At 41.6% G+C, this 26,071-nt stretch overlaps 1 protein-coding gene across 3 annotated transcripts in view; it reads left to right on the top strand.

The window, feature by feature from the left end:
* The first annotated feature begins 599 nt into the window (after window positions 1-599).
* The window catches only part of LOC119847392 (butyrophilin subfamily 2 member A1-like), a 29,834-nt gene continuing 4,362 nt past the window's right edge, over window positions 600-26,071 (top strand). The window contains exons 1-13 of one of the 3 annotated variants that reach the window (XM_043501289.1): window positions 617-704; window positions 1,934-1,981; window positions 2,843-2,958; window positions 7,282-7,356; window positions 11,718-11,996; window positions 14,460-14,558; window positions 16,449-16,475; window positions 17,605-17,631; window positions 19,577-19,603; window positions 21,911-21,937; window positions 24,618-24,644; window positions 25,461-25,481; window positions 25,586-25,612. In XM_043501289.1, the coding sequence (XP_043357224.1) occupies window positions 7,284-7,356; window positions 11,718-11,996; window positions 14,460-14,558; window positions 16,449-16,475; window positions 17,605-17,631; window positions 19,577-19,603; window positions 21,911-21,937; window positions 24,618-24,644; window positions 25,461-25,481; window positions 25,586-25,612 (634 nt within the window). In that variant the 5' untranslated portion in view covers window positions 617-704; window positions 1,934-1,981; window positions 2,843-2,958; window positions 7,282-7,283. Of the gene's footprint in view, window positions 705-1,933; window positions 1,982-2,842; window positions 2,959-7,281; window positions 7,357-11,717; window positions 11,997-14,459; window positions 14,559-16,448; window positions 16,476-17,604; window positions 17,632-19,576; window positions 19,604-21,910; window positions 21,938-24,617; window positions 24,645-25,460; window positions 25,482-25,585; window positions 25,613-26,071 lie in introns of all 3 variants that reach the window. The other 2 variants (XM_043501290.1, XM_038382176.2) reach the window with 2 other exon arrangements.

A 26,071-nucleotide genomic window follows, 5' to 3' on the forward strand; every position in this document is an offset into this window, starting at 1 on the left:
GCACCTTAGAGACTAACAAATTTATTAGAGCATAAGCTTTCGTGAGCTACAGCTCACTCACGAAAGCTTATGCTCTAATAAATTTGTTAGTCTCTAAGGTGCCACAAGTACTCCTTTTCTTTTTGCGAATACAGACTAACATGGCTGCTACTCTGAAACCTCTGTAAATAGTTATCTTCTACAAACTTATCTCTACACTTGCTGCCCCTGCAGTGGCAGGGAAAAGATTAGGTGAGATCCGCCCAGCTGCCCTAGCAGGTGATCCAAGCCCGTTTTGTAGAGGAAGTTAAAAAAAAAAAAGATATTCACCTTCCTCATTACAAACCTGTCCTTGTTTTTCACAGAGAAAAGTTTGAAATTTGAAAATTTTCACGCAGCTCTTCTAATCCCATTCAGAGATGTTTTAAAGGCAGTGTATGGGATTTAGGCTGGTATTTACAAAGGAACCTAAGGGCTGTTTACTTAGTTTAGCAGAGAGATAGAGTAGTTGTCCCATAAAGAGCAATAAACCCACAGCCCCACCTGCTCCCTACCCCCCACATTGAGAAAACTGCTTTCGTTTTTCACTCCTCAGTTAATAGATAACTTTGGGAAAAGCCTCTCTGGCTTCACTGATAGCAATTACCCAGTCCCAGGGTTCAAAGGTAGCAGGCAGTCATAACCAGCACCGCCAGGTTTCGGAGTTACTGGACCCAGATCTCCAGGTAGTATATTCTGCTTATTTAAAATTCAGTTGTGTTTGGTAATATTCTGGGTGCTGCTCAGAGCCAGTCCAGCCCCGTGCTGCTGCTGGCTGCTGGGATTGCACTGATCTGTTCCGGAGTGAGGGTTAATTTTGGCATTTCCATGCTTCAGTCCCTCCCCTCGGAAAATCTTCCAGCTTTTCTTCTATCCGAGAGGGTCAGTCCTCTAGTTCCTTTGCCCTTCTCTATCCATCTAACTAGGCCTGCCCCGTGCCGAGTATCAGTGTTTGCATGCCAGACCAGAAAGATAACTAGAGATCAGTGTAATATAGCGGTTCTCAAACCGTGGATCGGGACCCCAAAGAGGTCGCAACCCTGTTCTTGTGGGGTCACTGGGGCTGGCTTAAACTTGCTAAGGCCCAGGGCTGAAGCTGAAGCCCGAGCCCCACTGGCTGGGGTTGAAGCCTGAGGACTTCAACCCTGGGAGGTGGGGCTTGGGTTACAAGCCCCCTGCCTAGGGCTGAAGCCCTTGGTCTTCTGTTTTGCCCACCCCATACACACACACACGGGGCAGTGGGGCTTGGGCTTTGGCCTCCCCATCCTGGACTGCGGGGCTCGGTTGGGCTCAGGCTTTGGTCCCCCCTACTGGGGTTGTGTAGCAATTTTTGTTGTCAGAAGGGGGTCGCAGTGTGATGAAGTTTGAGGATCCCTAGCATAATACCTTCACTCTCCCCACAGGGGATGAACACGTGTTTCTTAAGTCAGCTTTTCTCAGATGTGTTTGTACTGTGGGCTGGTTCTTAACCAAGAGGCCCTTTTAGAGACACTTCTTGCAGCTTCTGAATCCTGATCCCATGTCTTCCTTCTGGCTTGGCTACAGGAAGGACTAACTTTAGGAATTTGCAAAGCAGCCCAAGTGAGTTGGGCACCCTAATCTAACTGAATTTCAGTGGGATTTGGGTGCCTCACTCCCCCAGTTCCCATTGAAAAATCCAGCTACTCTAAACACATTGTTTTCTTACTTTCATTTCTAACAGCTCTCCCTCCAAGTGCCTGCATTCCCTGATGCTTGTATCAGGTCAATTGCCAGTTCTGTTCCTCTTGTGTGTTTGCTGCTGCCTCTGCAATGCAGGTGTAATCAGTGAATTTGATCACAGTTAGAATTTTCACCAGAGACCTCTGGCAGCGTTGCCAGTTCTGTGATTTTTATCACAAGTCTTGTGATTTTGGTGTTTTCCTTAAATCTCCAGCTCCTGGACTCCTGTGATTATGTGAGGCTCTCAGCTTTCCTCAAAAAAGTAAGTTTCTAGCCCTCATGGTTGCAGTGAAAACTTGAAAATGTGAACTGTGTGTGATTTAAAAGCTCCAAAAACAGAAGGTGAATAAAAAGAACCCCAAATGTATTATTATTATTTTTAAAATTTCATAATTTTTAAGCTAGTCCCTTGATTTTGGAACTCTTGGAGCCAGCAATACTGCACCTGATAAAGACATAAGGCAACTGTGCTGTGTGCAGAAAAGCCATTGGTTTTTCCTCATTTAGCAGGTCAATAAAAACCTCTGGAAACCTTAAGAAAGCTCTGGACTGGGCTAGAACTAGCAGGCAGCGTCACTGGAGCATGGCAGATCCATCACTGTGGGGACAGAAGCTGCTCCATGGAGCAGCTGGAAATGCTGTGCTCTTCCCAGTCTGTGAACCACCATCCTAAAGCATTTGAGAAGAGAAGGCTCCTAGACAGTGGTTTTGTGCTTGGATTTCTTATCTCTACAACTACCTCAATACTAACTAGAGCTGGTTGGATATTTTTAGGATGGAATATTCTTCTGCCAGAAAATGCCATTTCATTGAAATGTTCCATGGGAACGTGTTGATTATGATAGAGATTGAAACCTGTCTATTTCCCAGCCAGCTCAACCACCTTCCTGGTCCACCAGCAGCCTACCTCTCTTCTAGACACACAGAGTGCCAGAGCTGGCACCTTGGATCTCAAGTTCTCTGGCTCCTTGGCAGCACCAAAGGCAGGCTGCTATGGTGCCCAGGGAGGTGGGGCTGGCACTTCTTGAACATTTTTTTGAAAAGTTCCTTTCCACGGGAATTTTGCAATTCCAGCTTTATGTTCCAAATTTGAATGAATATTTTTGTTTTTTAAAATGCAAAGTTTCCTGCAGGACAGAAATTCCATTTTCTGCCCAACTCTAAGACTAGCCCATGGAATCAGCCCTTCTCAGTTTCCATTCCTGATCTAAAATTAAGAAAACCCCCAGTCATTTCCAGGTAAAACTTTAAATTTTAAACTTTAAACTTTGAATTTAGTGATAAACATCGGTGATTTGTTGTGGTGAGCCATTGTGTTTTTAAATCTACCCCGATGGAAAGTGCTGTGAACGTTGTGATAGATCTCTCTAGGACGCAATGTATACATCCAAGGGCCCCATTCCTAAAAGAGCTGAGAGCCAGCTTTCCAAGCACTTTTCAAGCAGGGCAATATTTTCAAATGAAACCAGCTTTAATTTAAGCAATAAAATAAGTGACCAAATTTTAAAGGGTCTCAGCACTCTACCTGCTAAAGAGAGCTGGTTGGAAATTTTCCATTGAAATGTTTTTTTCAACAGAAAATGTTTTCTGTGAAATTTAAATTATCTGTAGAAAAATGTCAAATTTGCCTATTTCTTTTTAATTTTCCATAGTTAAGACCAAAGCAGACTGTGAAGAACTTCAAAAAGATCTCACAAAACTAAGTGATCGGGCAACAAAATGGCAAATGAAATTTAATGTGGATAAATATAAAGTAATGCACATTGGAAAAAATAACCCCAACTATACATACAATATGATGAGGGCTAATTTAGCTACAACCAATCAGGAGAAAGATCTTGGAGTCATCGTGGATAGTTCTCTGAAGACATCCACGCAGTATGCAGCAGCAGTCAAAAAAGCAAATGGGATGTTGGGAATCATTAAAAAAGGGATAGAGAATAAGATGGAGAATATCTTATTACCCTTATGTAAATCCATGGTACACCCACATCTTGAATACTGCGTATAGATGTGGTCCCCTCATCTCAAAAAAGATATATATACTGGCATTAGAAAAGGTTCAGAAAAGGGCAACTAAAATGATTAGGGGTTTGGAACGGGTCCCATATGAGGAAAGATTAAAGAGGCTAGGACTTTTCAGCTTGGAAAAGAGGAGACTAAGGGGGGATATGATAGAGGTCTATAAAATCATGAGTGGTGTGGAGAAAGTGAATAAGGAAAAGTTATTTACTTGTTCCCATAACATAAGAACTAGGGGCCACCAAATGAAATTAATGGGCAGCAGGTTTAAAACAAATAAAAGGAAGTTCTTCTTCACACAGCGCACAGTCCACCTGTGGAACTCCTTGCCTGAGGAGGTTGTGAAGGCTAGGACTATAACAGGGTTTAAAAGAGAACTGGATAAATTCATGAAGGCTAAGTCCATTAATGGCTATTAGCCAGGATGGGTAAGGAATAGTGTCCCTAGCCTCTGTTTGTTGGAAGGTGAAGATGGAAGGCAGGAGAGAGATCACTGATCATTACCTGTTAGGTTCACTACCTCTGGTGTTCCTGGCATTGGCCACTGTCGGAGACAGGATACTGGGCTGGCTGGACCTTTGGTCTGACCCAGTATGGCCATTCTTATGTTCTTATGTTCCATTGAGAAAAACTGAAATGAACCATTTTGTTTTCGGTTGGGTTGACACTAATGGATCCCCTGAGCTGCTGAGATGTACCATGGGCGTCCCAAGACCCTGATGGATAATGGGAGAGGTGGTCCAGAGAGGAGAATGGGGCATGAGGCATCTGAACTACAACACTAGACTTTCAAACTGACACAACATGAAACATTTCAGGGTCATCAAATCAAAAATTTTCAGAACTTTTCATTCTTTTAAAAGTTTATATATTTTCACTTTTTGTTCCAATTTAGGGTGAAAAACAAATATCCAAATCTCAGATTTTCCAATGAGACAAAAATTCCGCTTTTAAATCATCTCTAATGTGATGCTCTTTTGAAAATCTGGCCATGCATGTCACAGTGGAAGTTGAGCTGAGCCCTTTTGAACATCTGGCCCTTATCTAGATGCCTAACTGTGAGCTGAGCTCTTTTGGAAACCTAGTACCAGTTAAATGTGCTGAGCCATTCTGGAAATTCAGCATTAGTGGCATCCTGGTCCTTTTATTTATGCTCTAATGGCCTGATTGTGATTTCATTTACACCAAAGTAAATCATCAGTAGCTCCAGTGTAATGAAGGGAGTGACAAAGGTATGAGACTTCTATAAGTGAGAAAAGAATCAGACAGCAAGTGTTTCTGTGAAAGTCACATGCAAACGTTTGTACCTATAGCATGTCTAGGGCCAAATGAAGGGCTCTTTATTCAGACCTTACAGAGACAAAACTCCCATCAGCTTCAATGGGAAGCTGGGTCAGGATTTAGCCATTTGCAAATAGAATTATTTAATCCACCGAGAGGTAAATGCATGTTATGTTTAAAGGAACTAAAATCCTTCTCCCTATTGCTTTCATTAATTCCTAGTTTTCCATTGTGCATCAGGAGATTTTATTGTTATTTTTTACCATTTGCATTCAGTTTCACCCAGTGTCTTCATTCAGGGACTTCACTGTGCCGGATGCTGTACAAACATAAAATAAAAAGCAGTCTGAAGCCTTGGTTAATTTGGGTTTCTAAATGCACTTGTTACTAATAACAGGTTTTTTATCCAGGTAGTTACTTAAAATTAATTAAAAGGATGAAATTGGTGGGAAACACATAGATACCTTATAAGTTTGATTTAATACAGAAAAGTGTAACTGAAACAATAGAAAAATGAAATCTAGCAAGATAAGTATAAGAAAATAACCCCCTGGGTTGTGCATAGGTACAACCTTATGGCTGGCACAGGATAAAACAATTCCCAATGCTGACACACTTAGAACATCATAGAGACTGTTAAACTGCAAAGATAGATGAAAAAAGGAAGTGGAAATCACCAAAGAGGGCTTGTTTATACTCAGGCTTTTGTCATTCATCCCTGGTGTCCCAACAACAGGCTGGATAACCATGTTTTATTCATCCACACATGTTTGAGCTCATATCTGATAGGGGTTTGACTCTTGCACATATGTGGTATTCTGACTGTCCATTTGTGGTATTCTAGCTAACCATAGTGAAGTTTCCGCCAGTTAATACCTCACTTGTGTCAATTAATGCCCTGATAGTTTTCATATCTCAATGTGGTTAAATTCATAATTACCTTATTGCAAAAGGACCTAAAAATCTACCATTTTGTGCAATCGTGCAGTGTACTTGTTCCTTTGCAGTTTATTTAACATGTGCCAAGCACATATTACTAAATTCCATCACCTCTGGTCAAGCACATAGGCTAGCCCTTACTAACAACGAGGCCTCAGATAGGCCTCATGCTAATTCTTAATCTTAAAACCTATAGCAAAGTCTGATATACTGAATCTTTGGTGTCACCTACTGCTTAGCACATAGGTTTTACATTAATCAGAAACAGAGGCCCTTAAAGATCAGGTCAGAAGCCTCCAGTGAACACTCAATGAGCTTACAATCTAAGTAATTTGTTATGAATTTATCTAGTGATTTTAAGCTAATAGGTGAAGTTCTGCTCCCAGCTGCACAGGCTCACTGATCATAACAGCGGAGCTGGGCCAGTGGAGGACACAGTGAATAGCCATGGTGGTTGTACTGAAGGAAACTATGCCTTAGGCACAATTGCATTATCTTTGTGACAGGCATTTAAAGAATTTTATTGATTCTTGTCATAGGGCCGCCATCTTCGAACACCCCCCCTCCCATGGCAGGAAGATGCCCCACAGGCAACCAGCCTCAGTTTCCCCTTCTCTCAGGGCCTCAGGAATCATCCAAAGAGATTTATATTCAAGAACAACCTCCCTTTCTTGGGGACTGGTATATTTAATACAAAATAAACCCAAAGCAAAGTCAAACCTAAAGTAAAGTCTCTTCTGCTCCAGTCTCCTACTGGGCACAGCCTGTCATTCCTTAGGTCTCTGTTTCTCAGCCCTGCTCTCTGGTCTCTCCCCTGAGCTCAAGGGGCCTACATTTCTAGGCAGCAGCCCACTTCTCCCTGCCTGAACTTTCCTGCACCAAGCAGCTCCCTGTCTCTTGCTCAGACAGGGCCCACACAGCCGTCCACCCTCTGCAGGTTCACTTCCCCAGCTGACCAGCACTCTTCCCTACATAAAGTCCAGGTCATCTCCCTTAACTCCAGCTAGGGACAGCTAACTAGTCACAGAGGATTAGCCTCTTTCCCGTATATCTACACAGCCTTGGCAGCGAGTCTCCAAGCCCAGGTCATCAGAATGGGGCTTGTGCTGCCATGCTAAAAATAGAGTCGGTGTCACCCTGTGACAATCCTCCTTTTCATGTACACTGAGCTATTTTACATTTGAGGTCTCTGAACTCAGAGCCCTCTTGTGCTTCCCATATCCAGGTGCCGTGGGGTTTGTGTTTCTGGTTATTGAACTTCCAGCTTCTTTCTGTTGTATTCATATCTGGGTCTTCAGGATGTGCTTTTCTGTTTCATAGCAATGGGTTTCTCAGTTCCCTGGACAACAGCCATTCAGATGCTGGTGCTAGCGCTGGCCCTCCATTCCACTGCAGGTAAATTCACTGTATTTATTTTTGTTATGCACAGCGATAGTTTGCACTTACACACTAATTTCAGAAACTGTGAGCCTATCTGAATTTTTATCTCCCTTCCTATAACTGTTCATTTCCATACTGTTAGAAGCCTGGCTGGTCTTTAACGTTCAATGGTGGGCATATTGAAAATCAGTTAAAATTGTAAGCTATCACTTTGAGTTTCAGGGTTTTTTTCTTGGCCTTGCTTGCAGGCAGTAGGCTCTGTAGGGAAGAGTATGATCTGTGTCTAGCAGCAGGCAGACTGTAGAAAGCCAGCCTGGAGGAAGGTGGGGTTTGTTGGACCACTGTGTTTCAGGGAGCAGCCTGCTTTCTCTCTCTGTGTTTTTGGGTTCTTGTGTATTATCATCCTGAATTCTAAGACATAGTGCAAACTTGCAACCTTCCAGCAAGAGTATTTTATGTTTTTTTATCTAATTTCACTATTTGTATGCTGTGAACGTAACACATTGAAACACTGACTTACATTTAAGGAAATTGTTTGTTTGTTAATTTCATGGACTTTTTTTCTGTTAGATTCATGTGGAAGTTAAGAACTTCATGAAGTCTTTTCATTCAGACTTTGACTCCCTCAGGGAACAGATGGCCAGGATCCCCTGGGGGACTAACATGAAAGGGAAGGGAGTCCAGGAGAGCTGGCTGTATTTCAAGGAATCCCTGTTGAGGTTACAGGGACAAACCATCCCGATGAGTCGAAAGAATAGTAAATATGGCAGGCGACCAGCTTGGCTTAATGGTGAAATCCTAGAGGATCTTAAACATAAAAAAGAAGCTTACAAGAAGTGGAAGGTTGGACATATGACCAGGGAAGAGTATAAAAATATTGCTCGGGCATGTAGGAAAGATATCAGGAGGGCCAAATCGCACCTGGAGCTGCAGCTAGCAAGAGATGTCAAGAGTAACAAGAAGGGTTTCTTCAGGTATGTTGGCAACAAGAAGAAAGCCAAGGAAAGTGTGGGCCCCTTACTGAATGAGGGAGGCAAGCTAGTGACAGAGGATGTGGAAAAAGCTAATGTACTCAATGCTTTTTTTGCCTCTGTTTTCACTAACAAGGTCAGCTCCCAGACTGCTGTGCTGGGCAACACAAAATGGGGAAGAGATGGCCAGCCCTCTGTAGAGATAGAGGTGGTTAGGGACTATTTAGAAAAGCTGGACGTGCACAAGTCCATGGGGCCGGACGAATTGCATCCGAGAGTGCTGAAGGAATTGGCGGCTGTGATTGCAGAGCCCTTGGCCATTATCTTTGAAAACTCGTGGCGAACGGGGGAAGTCCCGGATGACTGGAAAAAGGCTAATGTAGTGCCCATCTTTAAAAAAGGGAAGAAGGAGGATCCTGGGAACTACAGGCCGGTCAGCCTCACCTCAGTCCCTGGAAAAATCATGGAGCAGGTCCTCAAAGAATCAATCCTGAAGCACTTAGAGGAGAGGAAAGTGATCAGGAACAGTCAGCATGGATTCACCAAGGGAAGGTCATGCCTGACTAATCTAATCGCCTTTTATGATGAGATTACTGGTTCTGTGGATGAAGGGAAAGCAGTGGATGTATTGTTTCTTGACTTTAGCAAAGCTTTTGACACGGTCTCCCACAGCATTCTTGTCAGCAAGTTAAGGAAGTATGGGCTGGACGAATGCACTATAAGGTGGGTAGAAAGCTGGCTAGATTGTCGGGCTCAACGGGTAGTGATCAATGGCTCCATGTCTAGTTGGCAGCCGGTGTCAAGTGGAGTGCCCCAGGGGTCGGTCCTGGGGCCCGTTTTGTTCAATATCTTCATAAATGATCTGGAGGATGGTGTGGATTGCACTCTCAGCAAATTTGCGGATGATACTAAACTGGGAGGAGTGGTAGATACGCTGGAGGGGAGGGATAGGATACAGAAGGACCTAGACAAATTGGAGGATTGGGCCAAAAGAAATCTAATGAGGTTCAATAAGGATAAGTGTAGGGTCCTGCACTTAGGATGGAAGAATCCAATGCACCGCTACAGACTAGGGACCGAATGGCTCGGCAGCAGTTCTGCGGAAAAGGACCTAGGGGTGACAGTGGACGAGAAGCTGGATATGAGTCAGCAGTGTGCCCTTGTTGCCAAGAAGGCCAATGGCATTTTGGGATGTATAAGTAGTGCCATAGCGAGCAGATCGAGGGACGTGATCGTTCCCCTCTATTCGACACTGGTGAGGCCTCATCTGGAGTACTGTGTCCAGTTTTGGGCCCCACACTACAGGAAGGATGTGGATAAATTGGAAAGAGTACAACGAAGGGCAACAAAAATGATTAGGGGTCTAGAGCACATGACTTATGAGGAGAGGCTGAGGGAGCTGGGATTGTTTAGTCTGCAGAAGAGAAGAATGAGGGGGGATTTGATAGCTGCTTTCAACTACCTGAAAGGGGGTTTCAAAGAGGATGGCTCTAGACTGTTCTCAATGGTAGCAGATGACAGAACGAGGAGTAATGGTCTCAAGTTGCAATGGGGGAGGTTTAGATTGGATATTAGGAAAAACTTTTTCACTAAGAGGGTGGTGAAACACTGGAATGCGTTACCTAGGGAGGTGGTAGAATCTCCTTCCTTAGAGGTTTTTAAGGTCAGGCTTGACAAAGCCCTGGCTGGGATGATTTAACTGGGACTTGGTCCTGCTTTGAGCAGGGGGTTGGACTAGATGACCTTCTGGGGTCCCTTCCAACCCTGATATTCTATGATTCTATGATTCTATGATAAGTCCCCAGCTGCCTCTCCTTTTTCTCTGAAGCTCAAAGAATGAGTAGAGCCCTTAACTGTAACACATTATGTGGTGCAGTTTGCAATGTAGGTAGTTTAATTCTCTTTGTCTGCTATACAGCCCTCTCAGGCAATGTACTGCAGACCAAGTGGTTACCAGCTGGTTAGTGGTACAGGGTATGTGTAAGAGATACTCCTCCTGAAACTCTGAGCCCTTTGCTCCTCTCCTTTCCAAGAAGTGGAAAGAAGTATATGAGATGGAGCCCAACTGGCTACGAGGAGTCACTTAAGCTAAAAAAAGGATTGCTATATCTTGCATGCACCTTTATAGTCTCTCTAATCCTCAACTAGCAATTAGAAAGACGCCTACTCTCTCTCTCTCTCTAACTCTCTTTCTCATATGCACACTTATCTAGATACAACAGTCACTAACTTTGTTTATTTACACATTATTTTCTTCAATGCAGCCCTCTATTTTATTTTCAAGGACTCTGACATATATGGAAAGTTGGAAAGGTAGTAATAAGTAGAGCTCATTGGGAATTTTTTGATGAAACATTGTTACTGTTGAAAAGTACTTACTCATCGAAACTCAAACTGTTCAAGAACCAGCGTCAGTTTCAATGAATTTACCAATTCAAAAAAAAATGTACAGAAAAAAGTTTTGAATTTGTGAAAAATGTTTCATTTTGACATATTCAAAATGAAAAATTCTAGTTTTCCGATTCAAAATCACTTTATTGTTTAGAAATTAAAGCCTCATTGGACTAACAAAAATTTTTACCCCACACTCAAAGTCACAATCAAAGCAAGAGACAAGGTGGGTGAGGTAATATCTTTTTATTAATAACTTCTGTTGGTGAGAAAGACAAACTTTCAAGTCAAACAGAGCTCTTTTTCAGGTCTCTCTCATCAACCGAAGTACTCACCTTGAGTACTTTTCCCAGACATGAAGAAGAGTTCTGTGTAAGTTTGAAAGCTTGTCCCTTTCACCAGTAGAATTGGATCCAATAAAAGATATTACCTCACCCACCTTGTCTCACCCAATATCCTGGGACTGAAACAGCTAGAACGATTGCATAAAATCGTAATAAAACATTTGAAAATGATCAAAATGAAACATTTTAATTCCCCCCCCACAAATATTATTTTTCCCCATTTCTAGTAGAAAAAAAAATTCAGACTCCTAAACATTTCCCAGGATGGGAAAACCTACCCAGCTCTAGTAACAAGTCATTTTGGAGCTGGGGAGAGCCAGAGAGAAGTAAACCGTTGATTGTCATTTGAAGTCCGGATAGCCTTCAATGGCCTTTATTTCAAATACAGTTTGACCACTTTTGTGCAGACTATGGAGAGCTAGCCTCCTTCAATTTCAGGGTGGAGTTTGCCAATTTCAGGCCAGGCCAATTTTCCTAACCAAACTTAGGGGCAGAGGTGCATATCAAAAGGCCCACAATTGAATCTAGGTTGGAATCATGACTATGCAGCCTAGTCAGGACCACGTAATTCCAAAACTTCTTCACAAACTATAGCTGCAGAGAGGGACATAGACAAACCACTGGGAGTGCATGAACCCCATAACAAATTATGTGTCTCTTATCTTTATAGGTAACAGCCATGAACCATTGATTGTCCTGGACAATTATGAGGACAATGGGATCCAACTCACCTGTTTTTCTGAGAGGAGGTTTTCTGATGTGCAAGTGCTGTGGATAGACAGTAAAGGACACAATCTTACTGGAAGTGCAATCCCCCCAACCTCCAACACAGATGAGGCTAGTGCCAAAAGTTCGATCCTTCTGAAATCAGGATCTGACAATGCCATCTCCTGCAACATAATTGACAACGTGCTAAAGACCTCAACCAAATCTACAGTCGTAATTGCAGGTAAATGAGAACTTGTACCAGTGTCTTCCAGGCGGAAAAAACACAGGTTGTCTCAAAATGATTCCAAATCCTTTAGATTAACACAATTTCCAACTCCCCCAGAAATCATCTTCATTGATCTTTTCCTCTTTTTTTTTTTTACACAGAACTACCACTTACAAGTATCTATAGGTAAAAAGTAAAATTTTTTGAAGTACTATTATTAATAAATCTAACAATAACCCATCCTACGTGTGCTTGGTAGAAATTAACTCCACCAGTGGGCAGCAGTGTCTTTTGACAATTTCACTATTTAACAGACTGATGGAGAATGTCATCTCTCTCTCTCTCTCTCTCTGAGACCAGGTGGTCAAGGTAATAACTTTTATGGGACCAACTTCTGTTGGTGAATAAGACAGAATTTGGAGCTTACACAGAGGTCCAAAAGGTACTCGAGTGTCTCAGCTAAATACAATGTGGAACAGATTGTTTAGCATACGGAGTTAACACATGTTGCAAGAGATCATTCAAGGTAACGTGGGTAGTTTGCACCTCTGTAGTCATAGGACGAAAGAGGGTTAGTGGGTTACAGATTGTTGTAATAAGCCATAAATCCAGTGTCTTTACTGAGTCCATGATTTTTAGAATTTCGCAAAGTTATTAATTTAAACTCCCAGGCTTGTCTTTTGCAGGTGTTGTGCAGGTTTCCCCTGAGGATGAGGACTGAGAGGTCAGATATGGAGTGATTGTTTTGGGACAAGTGTTTGCCCATGGGTGATATGATGTTCTTGTCTTTTATGATTTTTCTGAGTGAGTTCATTTGAGAGCACGGTGATTGTCTCATTTCACCTACATAGTTGTTATTGGGGCATTTAGTGCACTGGATGGGGTACACCACATAAGCATGTGTGGGACCCATGGATCTTGAAAGGTGTGTTGTGATGGGTATGGATCATCTAGCAGTGGCAATATGTCTGCAAGTTTTCATCTGTTGTTCTGGCAGCGTCTGGTGCCGCTTTAAGTTGGTGTCCAGGTCTGTGGGGAGCTTGCTTCTGTTGATGAACTTGGTGAGCTTGGGGTGTTTGTTTCAAGGCCAAAAGTGAGGATTCAGGAAAGATTTCTTTCAGGATGATGTTCCCATCGAGTTTGGGTTGTAACTATTTAAAGATATCCCATAGGGGTTCCAGTGTGGGCTGGTAGGTGACAGTGAGTGTGGTCAAAGGGTTTTTTTCATATTGAACTAGGTTCTCTCAGGGTATTTGGGTGGCCTGGTCCATGAGGTGATCTACTTCTCTGGTGGAGAGTCCTTGTTTAGTGAAGGCAGATTTAAGTGTGTTAAGGTGTGTACCTCAGGCTTTCTCCTCAGAACATATTCTGTGGTATCTGAATGTCTGTCTGGCTGTAAATAGCAGATTTCTTGGAGTATTTGGGGTGTTTACTGAATCTGTCAAGATAGGTGTTGTGATCCATGTGTTTCTTGCATATAGTTGTCTGTAGGGTTCCATTGTTGAAGCTGATTGTTGTGTCCAGGATGTTGATGCTGGTGTGGGAGTGTTCCAGAGACAGTGGTCTAATCTCTCTCTCTCTCTCATGAACATCAGCATAGTATCTCATCGTGGAATTTTCAAAAGTGCCTCCAGGTGTTAGGAGCAAAGCATGGACTTTCAAAGGGAGCAGTGCTCCTAAATTCCTTGGACACATTTGAAAATCTCATCCTAAAGACCAAATCCAATGCACACTGAAGTCAATGGAAAGACTTTCATTGCCTTCCAGGGCTGATGATTAAGGCCTTGGAGATGTTTTTTTCAAGAACAAGCTCAGCACTGATATAACTCTCCTCCCATTCAGATCAATGGGAGTTCTACCAGTGACTTCAACTGGGACAGAGTTAGGCCAATACTGAGTGCTTTTGAAGATCCCACCTTGAGTGTTTATAGCCTATCTTTGGATGTTATTGGAGGTCTTCATTAAGTCACCCTCTGTTTCTCTGGAATGCATGAATCTACTCTGATAATACATTGATGTATGTCAGGTTTCAGACTAGCAGCTATGTTAGTCTGTATTCGCAAAAAGAAAAGGAGTACTTGTGGCACCTTAGAGACTAACAAATTTATTAGAGCATAAGCTTTCGTGATCTACAGCTCACTTCATCGGGGGCTGTAGCTCACGAAAGCTTATGCTCTAATAAATTTGTTAGTCTCTAAGGTGCCACAAGTACTCCTTTTCTTTTTATTGATGTATGTGTTTCTTACTCTCAGGAGGGACAGCTCTGGGACCTATAGCAACTATTCACAATATCACAGGGAAAACTGTATAGCCTTTCGATGCAAATCCACCCCTTCACGCATAAGACAGTGCCTTCAATATGTCCTAGAGAGAATTCAGTTCTCACCTGCTTCTCGTGAAGATTTAATTTAGTTTTGTCATTTTTTGAAAAAGTTGAATGACATGAGAGAATAATAGACACTGTGAATTGTTTTGCAGATGTTTTCTTCCCTGCCACCTCCCCATGGATGACTGCCTTCATTGTGATATTGCTGATTAGCATAGCCCTAGTTATCGCTGCAATTTATAAGCTGAAAAGTAAGTTTTCCTTTTCATATTATTTCAGCAAACATTAAAGAGTCTAAACACTGTGATATGAAAGAGCTTGGGTAGAAGATGTGACTCATTCCCATGTACAGCCTGTACCCCATGCAAACCATCCAAAATTGCTAAGTGAGGCTGTTTGGGCTAGAGTCACAAAGAAACAGGTGAGGGGATGCTCACAATGTCTAATTTCCAGGTGCCTGGATAATCAATGATATTAACAAAGCATGTGTGAGGTGCCCAGGCTCCTTGTATAGTGAATGGAAGGAGATAGATGCCTCAGAATGGGATTCACACAAGCCAGCCTGCTACACATGTCTTCACCTAAATCAGGTGGTGGGAGGTGCCATGCCAAGGGGTGTGTGCTGAGCCCTGCCCTTCACTTGGAGATAAATGCCTAAATACAGGTTTCAGGGAGGCACCTATCTCTGCTTATCATTCTCAGCTCCAAGCTCTTTCTGGCTGTCATGTGCCTTCGCCATGTTAGCAATAAGCTGGAGGGAGGCGCTCCATTGTAACTTTTAGCCCAGTGGCTATCGAACTCATGTGGCATATTGGAGAGCCATGGTTTAAGTCCCCCTGACACCAGATGGGCAATAAGGGATTTACCACCTCTCCAATAAATGTCCTAACTACTAAGCTATAGGATATTGTGATGTGAGCCTTTCTCAGTCTTTCCTGTTGAAGCTCTTGCACTGTAGATTAAAAAATGAAAGAATCATTGGGTCAGGAAGATAAAGCAAGCATGAGAATGACTCTATAGCCTGGTGGTGCGCATACTCACTGGAGCAACGGGAGACCCAAGGATGAGTTCCCCCCACTCCAATGACTTTTTTATTATTATTTATCCAAAGTGGAACAGCTTCAGCAGGAGAGATTGAGTGTGCCGCATCTCGGGATTTCCCATAGCCCACTGGTTAGGGCATTCACTTGAGAGGTAGCAGAACCCTGTTTAAATCCCATTTCCCCATCATGTGGAGGCGGGGAGGGCAGGGCAGAGCTTGAGTAAGGGGTCTCCCATATCCCAGGCGAGGGGGCCTGATCCAATAGGCGAGCTCTGAACATGCTTACCAGATTGGGTCCTGTATGCAAGGTAGGCAGAGGAACGTCTATCTTTCCCTGGTGCTGAGGGAAGTTTGACTGCAAAAATTTAGGCGCTGAGTGAGTTTAGGTGCTAACAGGGTTTGGGGGCAGCTGAGCAGGGGTTTAGTGAATCCCACTGGAGCCTGATTCTGAGTTTTAGGTGCCTAAAGTGGCAGTTAGCGCCTAAGTCCCTTTGTGAATCTAACCCTTCATGTAGTCACAACTGTAAGAGTTCTGCATGATTAGCCTCAATACCACCAGGCTCATAGCATCACAAAATGGCAGACGACCCTGACCACCAGCTGGGTTTTTTACTTTCTTTTTATTACATTTAGACAATGATAATACATAAGAACAGACAGTTACAGGCAGTCTCATGGCACATAGATGTCGAACAACATGTAGGAAAGGAAAAAAACAACTACAATGTATGTATTACCTGCTACTATATCGTAAATCCCAACCATTTTTGTGACACTGAACTTGTGACATTAAACAGGACTTTGTGCACTAGGAAATGGGCTGAGTGGAAACACTGATTTCACCTAGCTTACCAAACAGCTACTGCATTCATCACTGCCTTCGGGGAGTCAGGAGTTGCCCATTTTTCTTGAGCACTAGTTTTCACTGTTAGTGTGGATCAGATCTGACTTGTGTGATGGTTACTTGAAAAATCACACATTTCCAGTCCTGTGTGGTCTATGAAATATGACTGCTGTGAAGCACACAGAGCCATAATATGAAGTTAAATTGTCTCCTTTTAAAAAAAGCATTGTTTTATTTATTTAATTACTTTTTCAGAAAACAATGAAACAACTGCTCAGGCTGGTAAGTCCCAATTTATATAATATTTACTCATCTCCAAGTATTGTGTAAGTATTAAGCATTACTAGTTAGTTGCACAGTACAAACCCTGGGGTTGATTCTCTTCTTACACCCGTTTTTTATGTTGTTGATTACTCTCAGTTTGCAGTGGTGGGCCCTGAAAGTTTAACATTTGTCTTAAAATAACTTCTAGCAGCAGTTCCAAAACTGGATTCTGCTAATGTTGCAGGGCACTTGTTGATGATCCACGGAGAACAGGCTAGCTGACTCTCCTGCTTGTTCCTAGCTGCTAAACTGTATTAAAAGACAGATAAAAACACATGAAATACCTCCCTAATAGTACTTTCCAATGCTGAAGTTGCCACAGGGGTATTATTTGACTTTCATGGGAGGGGCAGTCTGTGCTACCATGAATGGAAAGAGAGATTTCCATGGGACACACTCTCTAGTATGAAGTTGTCCATGTTAGGGTTGGTCAATTTTTTTCTGTCCAAACTTTTTTTCTGATTAAACAAAAATTTTGCAGAAATTATATGTTGTCCTCAAAATGTGCCATAATGCATAGAATTGTAGAAATGTAGGCCTGGAAGGGATCTTTAGAGGTCATCTACTCCAACCCCCATACTGAGACAGGATCAAGTTTACTTAAACCGTCCCTGACAAGTGTTTGTCTAACCTGTCCCACAACCTCCCTTGGTGACCTGTTCCAATGCTGAACTATCGTGAGAGTTAGAAAGTCATTCCTAATATCTAGACTAAATCGCCCTTTCTGAAAAATTAAGCCGATTCTTTCCTGTTCTACCCTCAGTGGATATGGACAACAATATGGATCACCATTCGCTTTGTAACAACCTTTTACAGACTGTTATTATGTCCCCTGACAGCCTTTTCTTCTCTAAACACATTCCATTCTTTCAAACTTTCCTCATAGGTCATATGCACAAAGGAGTTTGAATTAAGGTTGTTCCAGCAACCTTAATTCCAGAATTTCCTAACTTCTGAGTGCTTGATTTTGCAACCTGAACTTTCTTTCAACATCGTTTTAATGTAATATTTATATGCCTTTTGAAACTAGCTGTTAATGCACTAATCATTATCTCCGGGTTTGTAATATATTTCTCTCTGTATGCAGTAAATGACAAGAAAGCCATCGAAGACGGTAACTATAACATATGTTATGTATCCTTTCAATAATATTTCTGTACATCTATCAGATCTGGTGAAAAATAGTATTTGACAAATCCTAAATCAAGGAATTACTCATCAACAGGTTCTGATTTTTGTGAATATACCTGATAAAGCAAAACCCCTGTTTTACAAACTAATCAGGGATTGAACAGTTCATAAAATCAAAAAGTTAATAAAATGGAACATGTCAAAATGACAGTAGGTCAAGTGCATAAGTTGCAGTATGGGGTACTTCTATGCTTTCTATTTGACCTTCACACCACTGGAAAGCAATTTCCAGGATACATAAGGCATCAGGATATGAAGGAAAGTCGGTTTGTTCCTTATTGACCTCACATTTGTTATGTGATTTTTTTTCTCCATCAGGAAAAATGGTTTGTATAACTAGTCATTCATAAAATTGGTGGTTGTAAAACTGAGGCTCTATTGTATGTGAAAACAGTTGCCAGATATTCCCAGTGAAGAATTGGCAGTCTATGAAAGTCCTCTACCTCGCATTGGGTGTTTGGCATACAGTATTTCAGCTGTGTCCACTCAAGTCACACTGAATCATAGAAACTAAGGTCAGAAGGGACCATTCTGATCATCTAGTCCGACCTCCTGCACAACGCAGGCCACAGAATCTCACCCACCCACTCCTACGAAAAACCTCACCTATGTCTGAGCTATTGAAGTCCTCAAATCGTGGTTTAAAGACTTCAAGGAGCAGAGAAGCCTTCCTCAAGTGACCCGTGCCCCATTCTACAGAGGAAGGCGAAAAACCTCCAGGGCCTCTCCAATCTGCCCTGGAGGAAAATTCCTTCCCGACCCCAATGTGGCGATCAGCTAAACCCTGAGCATATGGGCAAGATTCACCAGCCAGATACTACAGAAAATTCTTTACTGGGTAACTCAGATCCCATCCATCTAATATCCAATCACAGGGGATTAGGCCTATTTACCCTGAATATTTAAAGATCAATTAATTACCAAAATCACATTATCCCATCATACCATCTCCTCCATAAACTTATCGAGTAGAATCTTAAAACCAGATAGATCTTTTGCCCCCACTGCTTCCCTTGGAAGGCTATTCCAAAACTTCACTCCTCTGATGGTTAGAAACCTTCGTCTAATTTCAAGTCTAAATTTCCTGGTGGCCAGTTTATACCCATTTGTTCTTGTGTCCACATTGGTGCTGAGCTTAAATAATTCCTCTCCCTCCTGTGTTTTGTTTGTATTTACAGACTTGATAAGTAAAGCATTCTAAAAAGCTTGATTGGGTAAAATACGTTTGATGCTGAATTCATATAGTTGGTTGAATGATTCCTCTGAAGCTTTGCTTAGTCACAAATATGAAAGGTTTTAAATATGGTCAAATTGAACCAGGCTCCTAGTATTTGTGAATTGTTTTCAAATATGACCTGCTGGCATGAGACCAGCTCTGACATCTGTCTCTGGTTTTTATCTATCTTTGGCATCCATTTTTCGATCTATTGTATCCAACTACTGTATACAAATTTCTGAATGTTACATGGTTTGGAAGAGAAATTCATTAGTCCAAGTCTCAAGAGTTGGGATCGTTGTCAGTATTGAACTGCCATCAAATGAGGGGAAAAGACAAAGGGTTTTGAATGTTAGAAAAGTCTCCCTTCCCTTAAGGGATCAGATCCTCAAATAGTGTAAACTGGTGAAGCTTCATTGTGGAGCTATGCTGATTTACTCCAACACTGGACCTATACAGATTTACATCAGCTGAAAATCTGATTTATGGTGTTAAATTCAGCCACTGCCCGTCCAGATGGAAATAATAGATCCATAACGTTTAATTTACGTTGTTCTAAATAGAAAGCTTGGAGGCATCTGATAAAAGCCTCAGAACTAGAGTATATTAATGTGTGTTTCCCGCTGTAATTCTGAAATATGTTTTCTTTCAGAAACAAAGCTTCTCGAAAAAGAACTGGGTAAGAGTGTATTTTAGCTCAACTAATTATTTTCTGCTCTGGGTAAGTGTATGCTTTGCCAGGAGAACTGTCAAGAAGTCCAAATCCAAATATTATAATGTCATGGTACAGAGGCTGCAGTTAAGAGTGAGACAGTTGTTCCATTCAGAGTTTTTTTCAATGGAGCCCAAGGGAGTTGAGTACTCAGCCTTGGATTTTCAAAGATGATCCAAGAAAGTTAGGAGTACAAGCCCCCCTGACTTTCCTTGAGAGTTGCGCTCCTAAATCACTCAGGCCCAGATCCTCAAAGGTGTTTAGACTCCTAACTCCCTCACCTCTACCACCTGTTGCATTTAAATGGGAATTAGGCACCTAACTCCTTAAGTGCCTTTGAAAATCCCAATGAAATCCTTTGTTCAAGCATTAATAACTTCCCCGCAAAATTCCTGCTGGGTTTGAATTTCTCATGCTTGATGATTTCATTTGAAAGGTTTCAGAGTAGCAGCCGTGTTAGTCTGTGTTCGCAAAAAGAAAAGGAGTACTTTGTGGCACATTAGAGACTAACAAATTTATTTGAGCATAAGCTTTCGTGAGCTACAGTACTGAGCTGTAGCTCACGAAAGCTTATGCTCAAATAAATTTGTTAGTCTCTAAGGTGCCACAAGTACTCCTTTTCCATTTGAAAGGTTAAATCCTGCTCTCACCCAGCTCAGCCACATTTCCCCTTTAAATTGTAGGATTTATATAGTGATTAGAAGCCTAATAACCTGCCTGTGACATTTAGGTCCCATACATATTATAGGTGAGGTTTTCAAAACTACCTACAGGATTTAGAAGTAAAAGTCCCATTGAAAATCTCCACTAAGATTTGTTATATAAAAAAGAAAATGTGTGTGACTCAGTAAAATGGCTGTCCCATTAGAAATCAAGCTGCTCACTGGGGCCAGGGAATTGGTCTGTGTAGCAGGGCACTGGAACAATGCTAGGTTTTACTGTACTCAACCTTGTTCACCACCTGAGTAAACCCATCCACACTGCTGAAGGCCTTATCCATGCCCCCCTCCATCCCAAACATCACTTAGCTCTCTCCCAGACTGTTCAACCTGGAAGCTAAATCCTAGTCTGACAGGTTTCCTCAAGTCTGGGGTCCCCTCTGACGAACTACAGGAGGTTCATCATGGGAGCAGCAGCCTCTGTAGCAAACCTGCAGGCTCCAGATCACTGACCGCTTGGGTTCCAGTTTTCCCCATCTTCTGACTCTTTCCATGCCCCTTGTTAACAGAGCTGGTTGGGAGTTTTCCAGTGAAGAGTTTTCATTGGAAAATGCTGGTTCATTGAAACCCAAACTTTTTACGGAACTGTATCAGTTTTGAAAAAGCTTTAGTTGAGAGAAGTTTTTCAGGTCCAAGATGCATTTTCTGGTTGAAACCCCAGAGAGATCCCACTGTCAATAGTTTAGTGGTTAGGACACTCATCTGGTATGAAGTAGGCAGAACACAGACTAGAAGCTGCATTTGTTGCATCCTAGCAGAGGACCCTAACCACTATGCCATTGGCTACCTCAGGGTGAATCTATGTGTGTGTGCGTGTGTGTGAAATCTTGGTAGGGCTAGGGTTTCAACCCAATAGAATGGGAAAGTTTTTAAAACCTTGAAAATTTTCACAGGATTTCCCACCCAGCTCCACTAGCTAATAATAGGAGTGAGGACAGAATGGGAGAGGACACAGAAAAAGCTGAAACCCACATTTTCAGAGACTGCAGCTTCCCCTTTAGCACTAGGAGAGGGAAGCAGCTGATGGATCTGAGCAGTTCCACTGGCTTCTTTTGACCTAGATGAATTCAGATATGACGGGTTTGGGAAATGAATCAAAACGGGCCTAGATCTAAGCCGTTTTGAGGCTGCTGTGTGTGTCTGGGTGGAATAAAGGAGTTAGTGGTGACTATGGTTGTGTAGCTAGAGGAACCATAAGCAAATAAACTGTGAGAACTGTCAGGACACTATTTCTAAAGGAACATTTTATTTTATTTTTCTCTGCAAAAGCTTGTTAAACCCCATATGTGTGTATTGTTTGCAAATGTTAGAAAAAGATGGGGAGATTGTCATGCTTAAAAGCCTATATAAAGCTATGAATCCGAAAGCTGAGACTTTCAAAGCTGCCTGTGGTGTTTGGATGCCTGATTTAATTTTAATAGAAATTGAATGTCCAGATTCCTTAGGCCCCTTTGCAAATCTCAGACAAAATATTCACACTGTGGGGTCTGGCAAATGAAAATCTAACCCCTGTCTATTATTTTGAGATTACCTCTTCTGTTTCTTTATTTTGCAGAGACTGAGCAACAAAAGTCTCAACAAGGTAATTCCATCTCTTACTATTTAATATTTAAAACTCGAGAGATTTCTTTCAGTCTTCAGCATGGATGCTTGTTTTGAGCTGGCTGTTCTAACAAAATAGATACAAGGTGGGTAACTAACTTTTTTTGGACCTTCTTCTGTTGGTTAAAGAGACAAGAGCTCTGTGTAAGCCTAAGAGCTTGTCTCACCAACAGAAGTAGGTCCAGTAAAAGATATTACCTCACTCACCTTGTCTCTCTAAGATCCTGGGACAAGAACGGCTACAGCAACACTACAAACTAACAAAATAAGGTTATTATACACAAATGATTATATGAGAGATGGATAAAATTTTCAGAATGTTGTGGGTTTTATGAAGCAAAATTCTGACGAAAATGTTCATCAAAAATTTATTTGGTGGAGGAAGGGGGTTTCAACCAATCCTGTTGAGATCAATTGAGATTTTCAACAACAACAAAAAATCATTTAAGTTTAGATATATTTTGAAAAAATGAGGAAAAAATCTATATTTTTTTAAACTTTTTTTACCACCTATATCTGAGACCCACAGTAAACATAAAAGTTTAACCTGAAGATTTTATTTTCTGCTTCTCAAGAACCTAATAATAACTAAAACACTTTCACCAAACTCCAGCAGGGTCATTGTTAAATGTCACTTACCAACTAAAGGTTTCAGAGTAGCAGCTGTGTTAGTCTGTATCCACAAAAAGAAAAGGAGTACTTATGGCACCTTAGAGACTAACAAATTTATTAGATCATCCAATGAAGTGAGCTGTAGCTCACGAAAGCTTATGCTCTAATAAATTTGTTGGTCTCTAAGGTGCCACAAGTACTCCTTTTCTTTTTACCAACTAAATTTGACTTAGCACAGATATCACAAAGGAAATGTCTGAAAAGCAGCACAGAATAAAGGGATAAAGTTCCACATGTCTGCCAGGGTTTTCTGCCTACACCTGTAAGATATTATGAGGCAGAAAGGAAATGGAATAAAAGTGTTCTCAGGAATATACTAGGACCAGAGACATAGCTGAAAAAGGCAAGAGTGGAGCTAATAGAAAAATGTATTGATCAACTGTCACAAGACAAGGAAAGGGGATAAGACGAAGAAAGGGCTTGACTTCAAATAGGGTGGCCATATCACTACTGAGGAGGAAGATGATTCAGGCTTGAAGATGATATAGGTGAAAATGTTACTTTAGAAGGTGAATCTCAGACAACAAATGACCAACTATAGGAAGAGTTAAATGCCCTGTTGATCGGCACCTTCATGGCAGACAAAAATGCAGAGAACCTCTGTCCCAGGACTTAACTGTAAATAAATGGGATAAATGTGATGAATTTACTGTATCTATGTAGCAGCTAGAGTTTTCAAATTTCTAGAAGTCTTACATACAGCGATAGGGGGCATTTTGGGGAAAATTCAGCATGTTACAAAGAAGAAACACGCTATACTTCATACATGGAGACTTTATCTTTTTTCTTTCTTGATTTATTGTTTTCATTAATCTAAAGTACAGGTAATTCAGTGATGTTGTTTCTCTACAATACCAGAAAGTCCATATTTTCTTGCTCTTATGAGTGTCTCTTGCACTCTAGATCTCATTTGTGGCTGTTTGTTTTGAGTGACATTATTCCTGCAACTGCACTATTTTAATTCCTGGCCTTCATAAATCTAAGGCATTGTCTATGCTGGCGGTTCTGTATTGGGTACATGTAGCTACACACCACAATGAAAAGCAGGCTGTGTCCGCACTGCACTGTGTAACTACACATGGCAGTGAAAGGTGCTGGCAGTGGTGAGGCAGCAAGACAGTTGGTAACCCACACACATCCTGGGTGTGGTGTTCTGTCCTATCTAGTGGCACCGAGACGAGAGAGAGAGAGAGAGATTGATGAGTCTGCTCTATAGCTTTAGCTAACAGCTGTATGGTTTTTACCTCATGCAGTAGAGGCTCATGCATTTAGCTGCAGAGGTCCCAGGTTCAATCCCGCCTGCTGACGACCTGGGTCTGATGGAGTTACAAGTAGGGGCTCATCTGGGATATCGACTGGGAAGTCTCTGAAGCTCGGGATGTGCTTCCTCAGCTAGGCGAAGTATGTAACCCACACACCTCCTGGGTGTGGTGTTGTCCCATCTAGTGACACCGAGACCACTTACAGAGCGAGATTAATGAGGCTGCTCTACAGCCTTAGCTAACAGCGATGTGTTTTTTAGCTCATGCAGTAGAGGCTCATGCATTAGCTGCAGAGGTCCCAGGTTCGATCCCGCCCGCTGCTGACCGGGGTCTGTCGGTGTTACAACTTCACTGCTAAAAGTAGCAGTGCAGACGTGGGATGAACTTCTTGGGCATGAAGCAAGCCCTGTGGAGAATATATCCTAAGGTTCTGGCGTGTCTTTACTCACCTAAACAGTGCCTCATTGAACACACCACTATTTATACCCATGCTAGCTGGGTGTGAAATGTATGTACTCACTACCATGAGTACAGAAATAGCCAAAGTGTTTGTGAAAGCCAAAAATCTGTCAAATTTTGTTCACTATCTGCAGATCAATGCATTCTGCACTCCCAGAAACTACCTCCATAATGTATTTCGATTACATTAAAACTCTCTGTTTAGTTGCTCTGATCTGTGGATTCCTCTTGTTTTTTGGTTAACAGTTTAATTGTGTTTCTTTGTAGAAATTCAGGCAATACAGGAGAAATCTGGTAAGTGTTTCATTGGAATAGTTTCAACCAGCTCTACTCTTTAGTTTAGCATCCTCCTGGTAACAGAGACATCCCAGCCTACTGGCCCCTTGGTGGTGGCCAGCCCCGAACTTCGTCATTTTTTTTCGGGTTTGTTTCCCCACTCTGTATTCATAGATAGATTCCAAGGCCAAAAGATATCATTGTGGTCATCTAGTCTGACCTCCTGTATCACATAGGCCAGAGAACTTCCCCAAAACCATTTCTATAGCATCACTTTTAGAAAAAAATCCACATAGCTCTTTTTATATCTTTTCCATAAAGAAGGAAATGCAGTGCAAAACAACCAAAACAAAACACTATATTCATACATCAAAAAAGCTGAGAACTTTAAAGCATGCAAGTCAACCAGTCAAATCCTAAGGAATCCAGGGCTAGACTTTAAAAAAAGTATTTACTCTGTAAAGATGCAGATAGGCACTCTGACTTTTCTGAAAATCATTCTAAGTGCCTCACTCTCATTGAAACCAATGGGAATTAGACACCTAACCTCTTTTCAAAATCAATAAATGTTTAGACCCAATCCTGCAACGATTTAGACACATGCTTAAATTTGTACACACACTGAGTTGTTCCATTTAACACAATTGACTCACAAAGTCTAAAATTAAGCATGGATGTAGATTTTTGCAGGTTTGGGGCCTTAGAACCTGACCCTTACTCACCTGAGTCTATATTACTTGAGTAATTCCATGTAGGGAGTAAAGATTTCCTACAAAACAGAACTAACAAGGGAATAACGAAGAAGCATGATCTAACAATCTTTTTCCATTTCAGAAAAAGCCATGGCTGAGCTGGGTGAGTTGAAAGACCATGTTTAATATTACACAACTTGTATTATTTCAATGTAAAATAAGCCATATGCTATAGCTGAAATTCTGAATTCTCTTTTTTTGTTGTAGACTTCAGGAGGGCTCGTAGCAATGCAGGTAAGATGCCTTGTATCTAGAATTATACACAGGTTATTTTCTCCTAAAAGTTTAATATTTTGATTAAATATTTTTGGTGCCCTGAATTCTGAAAGGAGGAATAAAGAATGTCTGCTCAACAGCCCTGAAGAGCAATGTGACTGGGATTTGACTAGGCACCTAGCTGCAGAAGGGACAATATTTGTTGATAAAAGAATTGGTGACTGTAGTTGAGCGAGACTCTAGGACAAATAGTTTAACAGTTGAAAAAAGGAGTTTCCAGTCTACTGAAACTATTCACGAATTTGTGTTGAGTTAGCTGAAGAATTTCATCTTCATTGAAAAATCCAAAATGTTTCATTTCAACCTGAAAAATTTTGTTCAGGCATTCTGACAAAAACAAAGGAAAGGAGGACTAGATTCACAAAATGGCTGAAGGGGAAGGTCCTTGTGCCTCTCTTGTAGGCTTTAGCCTAGTGG

Source organism: Dermochelys coriacea, chromosome 23 (assembly GCF_009764565.3).
Source record: "Dermochelys coriacea isolate rDerCor1 chromosome 23, rDerCor1.pri.v4, whole genome shotgun sequence".
NCBI lineage: Eukaryota > Metazoa > Chordata > Testudines > Dermochelyidae > Dermochelys > Dermochelys coriacea.